The 13,443-nt window shown below is 42.2% G+C and overlaps 1 protein-coding gene across 1 annotated transcript in view; it reads left to right on the forward strand.

The window, feature by feature from the left end:
* Nucleotides 1-141: 141 nt before the first annotated feature.
* Nucleotides 142-13,443, forward strand: part of crocc (ciliary rootlet coiled-coil, rootletin) — a 28,366-nt gene continuing 15,064 nt past the window's right edge. Inside the window, exons 1-12 of the mRNA XM_008282686.1 lie at nt 142-283; nt 5,923-6,052; nt 6,137-6,279; nt 8,136-8,327; nt 8,403-8,486; nt 8,564-8,655; nt 10,247-10,412; nt 10,510-10,616; nt 10,711-10,938; nt 12,267-12,357; nt 12,439-12,525; nt 12,601-12,798. Coding sequence (XP_008280908.1) covers nt 6,145-6,279; nt 8,136-8,327; nt 8,403-8,486; nt 8,564-8,655; nt 10,247-10,412; nt 10,510-10,616; nt 10,711-10,938; nt 12,267-12,357; nt 12,439-12,525; nt 12,601-12,798 — 1,380 coding nt within the window. The 5' untranslated portion in view covers nt 142-283; nt 5,923-6,052; nt 6,137-6,144. The remainder of the gene's footprint in view (nt 284-5,922; nt 6,053-6,136; nt 6,280-8,135; nt 8,328-8,402; nt 8,487-8,563; nt 8,656-10,246; nt 10,413-10,509; nt 10,617-10,710; nt 10,939-12,266; nt 12,358-12,438; nt 12,526-12,600; nt 12,799-13,443) is intronic.

Raw genomic sequence — 13,443 nt, forward strand, 5'->3', positions numbered from 1 at the left:
AAACCCAAACAAACAGAACCAGGGCTAATCGCCGCGTTCGGTCTGTAACGTGGGCCGAGAGGAGCCTCGATCACATGATGACAGCAGAGCATCATGACCGCTGGAAGTCCCTCCCCGGAAAAAGCATGGAGAAGATTTAGGAACGAGGCAGCGGAGTGAGCGAACAGCTGATGGTCTTCTTCTGCCCGCTGTGGATGGATTGATTTCTGCTTTTACGCTCCAGACAGACGCTCAGAGGAATGGAGGGACGGCGGACCGGGGATCAGAACTCCGACGGACCGAGGTGAGCTTCACAACCAGACAGGAAGTGGAGGTTTTCAAAGCTGCACCAAACAACACATCATGCCCTCACGAACCGCGTTTCTACATTCAGACTGTTGTTGTGACTGTTGAGTAAAGCTGCAGACTGGAGCGTTAACTCATCACCAGTTGTGGATGCTGCCCGCTTTAACCTACAACCCTCCTCCTCCTCCTCCTCCTCCTCCTCCTCTTCCTCCAACTCCTCAGACTTTTAAAAACTTGGGCGTGTCTCAGTGTTTCAGCACAAAGAGGATGTTGGTGATGAATCCAACACGTTGTCCAGCAGGTTCCCTTTAGTGCAGAAACGGTTTTTCAGAAGTGATGAAGAGGAAGCAGCTCGTGTTGTTTGTTTGTCCTGCTGGAGGTCAAACTGCTGCATCAGTGACTGTAAAAGTCTGCAGGGAGAAGTCAGCAAGCAGGGCTCTGGTTGGACTGGTTGAAGATGAAAGATGAGGGAATGTGGAGTTAAAAAGGTGTGAAGGCTTTCTGAAATCACTGCCAGTCTTCTGCTATCAGACCAGCTGGGGGAGCCACAGATTACAGGAACTGTGGCTGAATCCAACAGCAGCTGTTGACCAGTCACAGGAGTCATGTGGCCAGTTGATATAATTCTGGATGCAAAAGCTCCTTTAGATATTTTTCATTTCTGGGGACAAGTGGAAGATGCTCTGGTCACAACAATAGCACCAGTATTTTACTGTTTGTCACTAATCAACAAGTTAAAACTGCTTTACTGGGTAATTAACTTTTTCGTAGTGTTATTTCATTGTTCTGAACATTTCACTCAAAAAAATCTAAACTACAACATGGACAAGTGCAACATCCAAAAGATGGGAGCAGAAGTGAAGCATCGTGGTGCTACTGGGATGCTCCAACCTAAAAACCATCTCCTCTAGATGTAAAGGAACACACTTGTTTGCAACAGACCGCAGTAAAAAATCTCCCAGCTAAAAAAAAGAATATTTATTTATTTTGTTGGAACAGAAATGCAAAAAAAAAAAAAAAAAATCCACTAAAATTGTGGGATTTTTTTAAAAAAAAGGAAATTTAGAAATTTTACAAAACATTACTTTTATTTTACTTAATTTTATTTTTTATGGAATTTCACTTTTTAAAAGAATTTTAATTTTGCATATTTTTTTCAGCCCTGATGTTATTGAAATCATTAAAAAAAGAAAAAGTATATTTATTTGTTTTGTTGGAATAGAAATGAAAAAAAAAAACCCAAAAACAAAAATCCACTAAAATTGTGGAATTTAAAAAAAAATTGAAATTTACAAAATATGACTTTTATTTTAGTTAATTTGTTTTTATGTAATTTCACTTTTTAAAAAAAAAGAATTTTGCATATTTTACAGACCTGATGTTATTTAAATCATTTTTTAAAAAGTATGTTTATTTATTTTGTTGGAACAGAAATGCAAAAAAAAAAACAACAAAAACAAATTCCACTAAAATTGTGGGATTTATTAATTTTTTTAGAACATTTTGAAATAGTCAAAATATGACTTTTATTTTACTTAATTTTATTTTTTATGTAATTTCACTTTTTTTTTTTTAGTTTTGATTTTGCATATTTTACAGCTCTGATGTTATTGAAATTTTTTTTTTTTTAAAAAAAGAAAAAAAATACAGACATTATTATTCCAAAAACTCGCTTTGGTTCTACAGTTAAGGGCTGTAATTACATATTCCCCATATGTAATACCAGCAAAGGTCCTCACAAACACAGGAGTGTGCGCTGAGGCCGGGTTCTGGAGTTTGTGTCGACACAGTGATCCTTTTGTCTGTAACTATGACGGCTCAAACGGCAGCACAAACCCTTCGTGGTTCACGCTCGTGTCACGTCTCCAGACAAACAAACACGACAACCGTTGTTCTGAAGCACTGAAACAGACATTTAACCCCTAGAAAAGGAATAAAGTTGTGTTTACTGTGCTACCGGTCGGCTGACCAGAGGCTGCACATGAAGAGATTCTAACCTGAACTGGTCGATGTGAAGCTGTAGGCACCATATCTTTCCTCCCTAGTTGCTCTACTTTACTAATATAAGACGATGAAGCCAACACAACTCGTGTTTTTGAGACATGACTCCTAATATTTGAGTTTTGTTTTCTGTTTCTAAAAGTTCTAAAAGCTGCTGTTTACTGCAAATGCAACCTTTTAGCTCGATCTGAAGTAAATGTGAGGACGCTGTGCTGGTGATGCCTCCGTCCTTCTTCACTCTCATGTTAAAAAAAATTAATTGCAGAATTTTCTCTGAGCAATATGAATAGTTTTAGTTGAGGTGCGTCTTCTACTGGTGCCATTACTTCCATTCAGTGAGAGATGAAGCCAGCGTTCATCTGCTGCTCTCAAAGTGAAACTGAATGTCAGACTCACAGATGTTGACTCTCTGCTGTGTGCTGACACGTCTTCATGGACGATATAAATACTGGACACTGTTTGACACAAGAACCTGGCAGATAACAAACATCTTCAGACCCCTTCAGAGCAACACGGTGCTACAGAAAGCCGCCAGCCTCTACGGAACCAACATCTGCTGGTTCAGGTCTGTTGGGCTTTTTTCCCTCAAGTCCTACGAAGTCTCCATCCAGAGCGACAACACGTCCATGATGTGGTCAGACGTCATGGAGCAGCTGGAGATCCTGAACCTCCAGCAGGAGAACCAGAGTCGCTCTCAGTGAAGCTGGAAACCTCCCAAAGGATGAATCCTGGATGGAGGAAAACAAACGCTCTGCAGGGGAACCAAGGACTGCAGAAAGAGAAGAACAATAATGAGAGTGAAGGTGCTGGAGGAGCAGAGGAACAAGCTGCAGATGATGAGGAGGAAGATGATAGACCTGAACGTGAACGAGGAGAAGAAGGAAGGCATCTTGGAGGAACTGCGAGGAAGAAACTTCACGAGGAGAGAATTTAAAGAAGAAAAACATGCTGGAGGACAAGAAAGAAGAAGAGCAGCAGGAGAAGCAACCGACAGAAAAACAGGAAAGTTCTTGAAGTCAAGACCAAAGAACTTGAACTGGTGAGGAGGAAAACTGTAGAGCACTACCTTCAAGTGAAGGAGGAGAGGAAGGAACTTCTAAAGAACAACAAAGGAATGTTTTTCCATCATCCATCTGTTCAGTATCTATGCACCGCTTCATCCTGCAAGGGTCACGGGGAGCTGGAATCGTTATTAAAAATAGATTTTTAACCCAACAGTCGTCTTCAACTCGGTTCCTCGAGATCGGGTGAAACATGTCGGTTGGATTGTGGATATGAAAATCACTTCTGCTTGATTAAAACTGTCAGTTGAAGAGTAAACGACAATAAGTTGGTGGCAGCAAACTTAATTAACCTTTCATTTATTTTTTAGATTTATATATAAGAATTCTACCGAGCAGCAGAAATGAAGCACAACAAAGTGTCCGGCGTCCATATTTGTAGTTTTTTTCATCTCTGGTGAGCCTCAAACGACGGGAGCCGGTTGAGTTCCTAAAAGGTTCAGCTAAACAAAGAAAGAGGGTGAAGGACGGGCGGTGACTTGTGATGAAGCGCTAATGTTCATAATTACTGATCTAATGACGTCATATACAGAGTAAACCGAGGAAAGACATTAGAACAGGATTTAAATATTAATGATAATAACGTTATTGTAAAGATATAACTTGTGTCCTCGGCCCATCAGCTCCACGTTATTTCGTTAAGCTGTTAAATAAAAAATAAAATAAAATAGCTTCTGTATGTGTCTAACATTTCTACTACAGTTTACTGTAATAATGTACCAGTCAGAGGGACCAGGTACTGTTACTGCAGTACTTTAACTACATTTTGCTGCTGGGCTCTTTTACTTACTCGTATTTTTCATGCAGGACTTTTACTTTCATTTGAATATATTTACTGTAATGGTCCACTGTACAAAAAAGTATCAGTAGTTAATTGAACTTTGGTGTCAGACCACTGGAAAACATGAGTGTTCATTACCTAGAAGGCATTTTGACTTAAATGGTCAATTAAAACGAATTAACAGCGTCTGTAGATTCTCCTGATAAATGAAGAGGAAACTGGAAAAAGTACAAAGAAAGCAGGTCTGTCTGCAACCATGTGTGACTAGAAGATTTAACTATTATTAAACTCTCAAATTAATTAATTTCCTAAAAGTTAGTTTCAGGATTCAAAAGATGAATTTGAGTTAATGAATCATTTGAAGAGTCGTTAACTCACACATGAAGGCAGCATTTTTCTCAGCTGAGTGAACTTCACATGATTTAAAGTCTTTTTTAATTTTTATTAATGTATATTTGTTAAGTTGTTGTTCCTCATGTGTGTGATTCATTTGACTCAGCTCCTGATATTACATTTGTTCAGATTAAGTTTTCATTCACAAAAATGTTAACAAATTACCTCAGTTGGTGACACACAACTGAATTAAGTTCATCCGACTTAATTTTACAAGTAATATTAATACCTCTGGTTCAGGTTGGATTTACTTAAATCCTTTAATTAGTCTCAAATTAAAAGTTTGCTTTGCTGCAGCTTAATTGAAATTCAATTCAATTTAAATAACTTTATTCATCCCCTAGAGGCAAGTGTGAGTATTTAATATAAAGGCTTTAAAATGTTATAATAATAAAACAAACAATAAACCACATCAGAAATTAAATAATAGAAGGTCAGCTTGGATTGTTCAGTTTTTCTGATTTTACTCAAACATAAAAGATAAAAACATGATTTTCTCATCAGACGGTTTTTTCCTCTTCTTTAATTTTCTCACTTTCACTGAAATCAAAACACGTGTTTAAAGATAAAAGGTGTATTTTCAAGTTGATAAAATCCACAAAGTGCCCAAACCGAGGCAGAGAGAACCATTCAGAACAGTGACTCACTCTGACCACAGCTCACATGCAGGTTTTCTCCACATTTTTTATTTTTCTAATTTGTCTTTATGTCGAGGGCAGGGCTTTTATTTCAGCGTTGTGTGGAGGGCTGCGTGCAGTCCCAGTGTGGTGACAGTGGTGGAGCTGGAGGAGGAGGAGGAGGAGGAGGAGGTGGAGGGGTGCGCGTCTTAAAACCTGCTAATCCTGCTGTCCTCAATCCTGCACCGGAGGAGGCGTCAGGACGGACACTCTCTGCTCCACTGCGGACAAACTTCTCAGCAGCAAAAAACCAGAATCAGCTCCAAGTCTCAAACTTTTCCTCCTTTTTCTTTACGCACCCGCTGGAAAGCAGAAGCGCTCAGCTCGTGAGGACATTTCCTCGGAGTTAATCCTAAATCCTCGGAGGGTTTTAAATATCTGCCGCGATGAGCGCAGCGGAGACCTCAGACACCGACTCCAACAAGCTGGAGTCCGTGATCCAGGTGAGGCGCACCGGGCCTGGCTCCGTCTCACGTCTCCGTGATTTGCTGGTGGTCAGTGTGCATGCGCTTCGCTGTGTTTGTGGACACCATTACGCAGCAGTGGTGGACTTGTGTTTCTGCTGTGGCACCACTTGGACACGTCATAAATGTCATGAGCACCATGTTTTACTTTAGTATTTACTGTGTTACTGTCTGCCTGTGGAGGTCATGTGGGTGTATTCATGTCTGTCATGGTTCCCTCTCTGAAAACTGAAAAGCAGAATTTCTGTTTTCTGCACCAGAGGTTGGAGGAGAGCGTTTTGTCAGAGGAGGAGAAGAGGTTGACGGTGAGGGGCCCTTCACCCGACGCCCCCCCTACATGCCTACCAGCCCGAGTCCGAGAAATTGTCACAAAGAACCTCAACGATAGCTGTGAGTTTCCTGCTCTTCCATGTTCACCTTTCTGTCCTCTTTTTTTTTGTTGCTGTTGTGCCTGATTGTTTTTCTCGTGAGCAGCCGGAGCCATGTCCTCGGTCATGTCCCTCCAGGAGGAGAACCGGGTGCTGCAGGGAGAGCTGGCCCGGCTGGAGGACCTGCTGGCACACAGCAGAGCCGACCGGGACGAGCTCGCCATCAAGTACGGGGCCATTAGTGAGAGGGTAAGGCAGCACGACCACAAAAGCAACAGCTGACAATGATGGGGACGTGGGTGGAAGTGAACCAGAAGGGCAATAGGAACAAAAACTAGAGGGTTGGATGTATGTCAGGGAATAAAGTCCCCGTCCAGGTTGGACTGATCAGTGTCCATCACAATGCACTCCTTATATGTAAGACTTGTGTCCAGAACTCTGCAGGTGCTCTGGCTGGACAGACTAAATACCTAAAGGGGATTTGGCCCGCTCCCTTTTTCCCATTTCTGTGTTTTCTTGGTCTTTCTTTGTCTGAGATTTGCCCGTCTCCCAGGTGATGGGGGCTGGAATGAGCTGAAGTGGAATGTTGCCATGGCGTCTGTCACCCTGGGTGACTGTAAACAGGGGCTTCAGTGGAGGGGAGAGATGTAGCGGCGGTGGGTGGCCACCGCGACTCGTTTCTTTGAGTTGAACATTAGTAAAGGAGCTATGCAGGCCTGCATCCAAAAGCAAAAGGCAACTCTGCTCAAGTTGTGTTTTCCTTCAAAGGAATTAGTTCCTTTTATTAAAGTCTTTTAAGGACTATAAACTGACACTGGACTGTCCTCCAAGCTGTTGACATGTTTCCTCCTCGTGCATGTGATGTCCCACATTCAGCAACCTGCAGAAATCATTATTCTTTTACCAAATGAACTGAGATGTAAACGGTCTCCACACCAGCTTAAAGCTCAGATGCTGTTTAGATTCCAGGCCACCAGTCACCACCTCCTCCATCTGTAGACATCTTCAGAGAGTTGAAACTGTATGAGTGCAACAAGACAGACGAGCCTGAAAGCACTCTTGTTTGAAATCTCCTCTCCTGTGATCACTTTGACCTCCAGGCATCCATTAAATCACAGTTTTCCAGCCTTAGAACAGACAGCGAGCACGATCGTCTGCGTTACCTTATTTGACAGAAATGTGTGTATTTTCCATTTGGTAAATATCAGAGTTGAGTAAATGAAGCCCAGAGGTTAAGAAATTTGTTTTGTTTTTAAATCCTCAACTCTACCAGTTTGGTTCCTTCGGTGTTGCTAAAACATCTTTGGGTGAAGCTAAAACTTCCTCTATGTTGTAAAAACCTTGTTAATATGCTTTCCCTCCACATTTTATATTTTTATTAGAGATTTAACAATTATAATAATGGGGACAGGTTTGGAATAAGGACGAGGACACAGAGCCAGAGTGAGACTTGTTAGTGATTCAGTTTATCAACCTTTTGGTTACCGAGGAGTCCTCTGAGCTTGTTTTCAAATGTGCCTTAACTATATTGTAGTGTTGGAGTTGAGTTAAATCTACATTTCTAAACTGTTTAATAGAGGGACAAGGCGGAGCAGCATCTGGTACAAACTCTTACTGCCTATCCATAGAAATACCAAACCATGATGACTGTAATAAAAAAGACTTCTTTAAAGATCCTTATAAACCTGAAAACACTGAATTAGGTTTGTAGGTCCTGCAGTGATTTAGATTTGAGCTTGGTAGTGGTGAAAAACTTCTTAAGTAACGTAAATGATGTGATCTCTTCTCAAAAACGAGGCTTGTTATGATTATAATTAAACATAACGGTTGTATTAAGTGGAGCACATTCGCTTCTGTGCAGTGATTCAAAGCTGCTGACAGAAGAACACTGTTGGGCTGCACTGAGCACAATCAGAGTCTGAATCAGAAGCTCCAGAACAGCTCCTAAATGAACCTGGACTGAACTTTCAATCCCAAACACTAAGCATGTGGAAGTTTACCTCCCGTGTTTACAGGTATTCAGCAGCATCTGTACCCATCTGTGAGACATATTTGTGTGAAATTAAACGTGACCTCCCGCCTCTCCCCTGTAATTAAACCCACAGCTGGAGCAGGCGCTGCGTTTTGAGACGGGAGACGGGGACCACGACTCGCCAGAGTCCCGCAGCCTGGCGCAGCAGAACGTGGATCTGCGGCGGCGGCTGGACGAGGAACAAGCCGCCTACAAGCGCAAACTCACGGCGTACCAGGAGGGCCAGCAGAGGCAGGCGCAGCTCGTGCAGAAGCTCCAGGCCAAAGTACGAACGTTCTGTTGTGACTTTAGCTGAGATGTGGTGGCGTGACAGGCGGTAACGGCTCTCCTGCTTCTCCAGGTGCTCCAGTACAAAAAGAGGTGTGGAGATCTGGAGCAGATGCTGCAGGACAAGTCCTCGGATTTGGAGAAGCACAGGCAGGATGTAGGTGGAGTTTATTTGTTTGTAATTTTTTATCAACACTAAGTTTTCCCTTTTTAATATGAAACCTTCTCCTTTAGGACCACAGCGAAGCATCAAATGGTCGTCATCAGGACGAGGCCAGCAGCAACCTGGAGGACGCGCTGATCCGTCTGGAGGAAGAACAGCAGAGGTGACCCGTCACTATACCTGACATGGAGCATGTTGTTCCACCTTTAGGAGTACGCCACTGATTTAACACTTTACTTCTGTTACACCCTACAATGGACAAAAACATACATTCTTCTTCCTGGTGCCTACATCACCCACGATGCAACTCGACCACCAGGAGTTCAGTCAGAGATTTGTGCAGCTAATGTAGCCTGGGGCTGCTAGCCTTCAGCAGATATGATGCCTTCAGAGGTCTGATCAGCTTGCTTATTTTAATCCTTCATAACTCCACACAAGCAGATTTTTAGAAACTCTGTTGTCACCTGATGCCGACTCGAGAGAGTTTCTCTGTTTAACGCAGCTTCCTCTGGAGCCACAAAACTCTTCTTACATCTTGTTTTTCACATTTGTAGTCGCTCTTAAAGACCTTGTCTGGTGAAAATCAAGTTATTAGTCTTGTTAACTCGTTCATATCGTGTTTGTTTTATATGCTGGAAGACACATCGTGAGTAAAATAAGCAGTGAATGCCATTAATGAGCATTTAGTAGCTTCACAGTGTTGAGCAGAGTCACAGGTGAGCTGGCGTGCTCGAGAGTAACATACAAGTCATTTTAAAGCAGGAACAAAGTATTTTAATGAAAAAAAAATCAACAACTTCTGTATTCATCCCCTTCCATTAAAGAAAAGCCAAAATTCATAATAGTCACTTAAATAACCAGAAACGGAAAAAAGTAATAATAAATAAAAATTTGCTAAATTATAATTTAGTGAAATAAGACGTTGCTTTTGAATTGTGGTTGAAAAGAATAATTTAAAAAAAACAAAAACAAAACTGTCCCGGACAAATTAGAGCCTTTTGCTGATGAGCAGTGAAATCCAAACACCCGTCAACCTGTCATTCTCATGAAGTTTTTATTATTTATTACTTCTGTCAATTTCAACTTATTTCAGCTGTTTTTTTTTTCCTTCTTTAATGGGAGGGTAGGAATACATTTGAGGATATTTAACTGATACACAGAGATGAGTTTTTTGAGGTTAAGTCAAACATTTAAACTTTTTTATTTTTGTTTATTTGCAGCTTTATTCTTAGTGATATTTTGAACCAGAAATCATATACCAACAGGAGCAGCGTCTTCCAGTGACTGACAACAGCTAAATGTTACAGCGTTTTTTTTAATAATTATTCAGTATTATCAGTATTTTAAATCTTTACCATATTTCAGGTAAATATAATATTGTTTATAACGTTTATTTCAACCGTTTGTTGGAGAGTTTAGCTGCAGTCATGTCTGTTTTCTCGGCTTTCTTACTCGCAGCCAACTTTATTTTGAGCAGATATTCATGAGCCATGTCTGGGATTTAGCCCAGGTACAAATATGGCAAAAGAAAAATGAACCCCCACTTCCAACAAAACAAAACATATTAAAGCAGACATCCATCCACATAGTATTTTATCATGTTCACTATTGTTATCATTATATTGTCGATCTCCCGTTTGTGTTTGATTTATCCTCTTCTTCTCCTTTTAAACATCTCAGTTCCGCATGACATTAAGGTGCAGCTGAAGCGTGTGATTTATTTTCCCCTGCGTGTGTTCTCGTTGTGTTTCCAGGAGCAGCAGTTTGTCTGCGGTGAACGCGATGCTGAGAGAGCAGTTGGAGCAGGCCGGTTTGGCCAATGAGGCGCTGAGCCAGGACATCCGCAGGCTCACTGCTGATTGGACGAAGGCCAGAGAGGAGCTGGAGCAGAAGGAGTCTGACTGGAGGAGAGAGGAAGAGGTGGGAGAGGGATGCTTTTCAAAGATTAAAGCACTTTGATTAAAAAGAAAATTCAAGATTGTTTATCTGTTTTGTTTTTCCTCGTCCTCCTGTTCAGTCTTTTCACAGCTACTTCAGCAGCGAGCACGGCCGCCTGCTGATGCTGTGGCGACAAGTGGTCGGCTTCAGGAGGCATGTGTGTGAAATCAAAAGCGCCACTGAGAGGTAAACGATGCACACTGCATGCTGTTTATGTTTTAATAAAGTCTGGTCATTCACGTATCGCTTTTCCTCCACTCCCGTCTGCCTCCGATCCCAGGGACCTGTCAGACATGCGTAACGAGCTGGCCCGGATGTCCCACTCTGCTCAGGTGTCCTGCACCGGCCTGTCTGCCACGCTGCACAACCGGGAGGGAGGAGCAGCTCTGGCTCTGGAGCGAGAGAAGGCTCTGAGGGTTCAGCTGGAGCAGCAGCTCCGAGACCGAGTGGCTGAGATGATGAACCTTCAGACCAGAACAGATGCAGAGAGGAGCGAGCTCAACGTCAGGTCAGGGGCTGTGCTGCAAAAGCAGGAGGAGCTCATGTGACTCTGGTTCCTGAAGTGAAGTCGCGTTTAGTCGATAGGTTGGGATGAAAGATAAACACGTGTGTTAGTTAATAAGTGATAGAAAGACACACCGTGGGTTTTAGTAAGAAACTTAAGTGCTAAAAAGTGCAGTTCCTTGAATGTCCACTTGAGGCTGGCACCAAAAGCGAGTCAGTCCCCATTGGCTCCCATGTTAGAACGTCCAACTTCACAGCAGCAGTAAACATGTTTACAGCCTGATACAGAAGCAGTTTGGGTCTCTGTAGCTAAGTTCTTCATTCATGAAAAAAGTACAGGAGGTGAATTGTTTTGTCCCGTTGAGCTGTATTATCACATAAACCGGCCCAGACACACTGGCATGGCCCACCTCAGCTACACTCACGCTTCCTCTCTTTGCTTATTTTGGGATTAGACTAAGAGTTAGGAGAAGTCAGGCACTGCCAAGGATGGCGGCATCACCACCGCCCTGCAGGAAACCTGTGGGTGACATCACGGAGGGTTGATCTGTCTTCGATGGTTTCCTGCTAATCTGTGGGAGGAAAATCACATTTAGAGCATCTTGCCGAGAAAACATTTTGCAGCTTCAATGGGATTGAGATGAGATTTGGCTGAGTTTAGAAACTGTGATGAAGCGTTTTAAAATCCCCACAGCTCTGACTCATACCTCTAATTGGCTTTTCCCAACAGTTGCCGTGGCTTATGGGCATTGCGGTGTTCAGACCAGGAGTGTTGTGATACATCAGTATTGGTGGTAATTGTGGTTCTTACAAAATTTAATACTGATATGATGTTAATCACACATATGGTAGTGTTATTTATTTATTTGTTTGTTTATTTAACCTTCATTTCACCTGGCAAATTAGTTGAGAACTGGTTCTCATTTACAATAACAGTCAATTATAAATAATCCCAGTGAAAGTAACCATCTAAGTGACACTCAGGAGTAACATCCAGTAGAATTCTAGTTGCCGAGTCTGTCTCCACCTCCCTGCACTCGTGTTTTGATTGTAATTGATCTGCTTCAAAGATGAATTTCACTCATAGCTTTCTTCACATTTTCTATAAATATTGCAGTGATATATTATGATTTCTTTCGGTCATCGTAGCTGATAGTAACAGCCCAGATTCAGTCCCGTCCACCACGACATGAACTCTGTTTAAAAGTAAAGGATTGCTTCATAACCCATCAGTGGTTTTTGTTTCACTTTGTTAAAAAACCCACAGAATGATGGAGAGAAGCACCGCTGGTTCTCCCACTCGACAACTATTTTTCCAAACTTTTCTTTCAGGATGTCGGATTTAGTGCGAGAGGGGGAGAAGCTGAAAGGCCAGATCGAGGACAGAGAGAGAGAAATTGTCTCGTTGACGAGGAGGCTTGAGGTGAGAAGCCGCTCGTGAAGGCTGTGACGTTTTCCAGTTTCGTTGATCTTTCTCCTGAAGATGTTCATGTGATTCATCCAGGAGCAGAGCGGCAGCGAGGAGACCGACATGCAGACGATGAGAGTTCACACCGAGACGCTGCTGGACACCTTACGGGACATCGCTCAGGTAGACGGCACACGATCTCACATCTGTGGACTCCTCATGAGGATGTCAGAGCTTCACTTTAGTGTCCTTTCACAGACAGTTTTATCCGATGGAGAGTCGTCGTCCGAAGCGGATCAGGACAACTCTGGTGCTCCGCTGCTGCCGTTGATCCGTGACTCCTCCCCTCGGAGGTCGTCCTCCCCCACTCGAGCCTCCTCCTCGCTGCTTCCTCCCCCCGAGGCGGCGCTGTCGGCGCTCCGCTCTGCAGTCACCAACAAGACGCTCCAGCTGCAGGTGACATGTCATTTATAAAGGGACACACACGAGGTCCCTGCTTTCATCTCATCCCTCTCAGTAGATTTATCTCGATAAATTATGTGTTTGTTTTTATTTTTTTTTAGTTTATTAATGTCTGATTAAAGTAACTTTGCATTACAAGGAAAGAAAAGACTTCAGTTCAATCTGATGCAGTTGTATTTGGATGTTTGGAAAATTTTGATAAAAATATTCACATATTTTTACATTGATTAATCAAAAATGATGGAACTTTGCTTCATTTAATCACAGGCAAGATTAAAACCAAAAGGAACAGAGAGCAACATTACAGTCCTAGCTTACCTTCAGCACAGTGTCTTCACATCTTCACAGCTAAACCTCGAGTATTTTGATGGACGTCCTCTGTTACAAACTGCTGAGAGAGAGAAAAGTAAATACGGTTCTCACTTGAACTGGGCATGTTTCCATTCATGGTTGGCATTTTCAAGCATTCAACGAACTTTTATTGTCATGCCAGTTCACATTTACATGTTTGTGGTACAAAATTAGTACTCAGGGCCCATTTTTTATTTTTTTAAACCTTAATATACAAGAAGTTCAATTATAAGACAAGAGCAACAGAAAAGTAAAAATACAAGCAAATAAGTGTACTATAGTAAAATG

Source organism: Stegastes partitus, unplaced genomic scaffold (assembly GCF_000690725.1).
Source record: "Stegastes partitus isolate 25-593 unplaced genomic scaffold, Stegastes_partitus-1.0.2 Scaffold281, whole genome shotgun sequence".
Taxonomy (NCBI): domain Eukaryota; kingdom Metazoa; phylum Chordata; class Actinopteri; family Pomacentridae; genus Stegastes; species Stegastes partitus.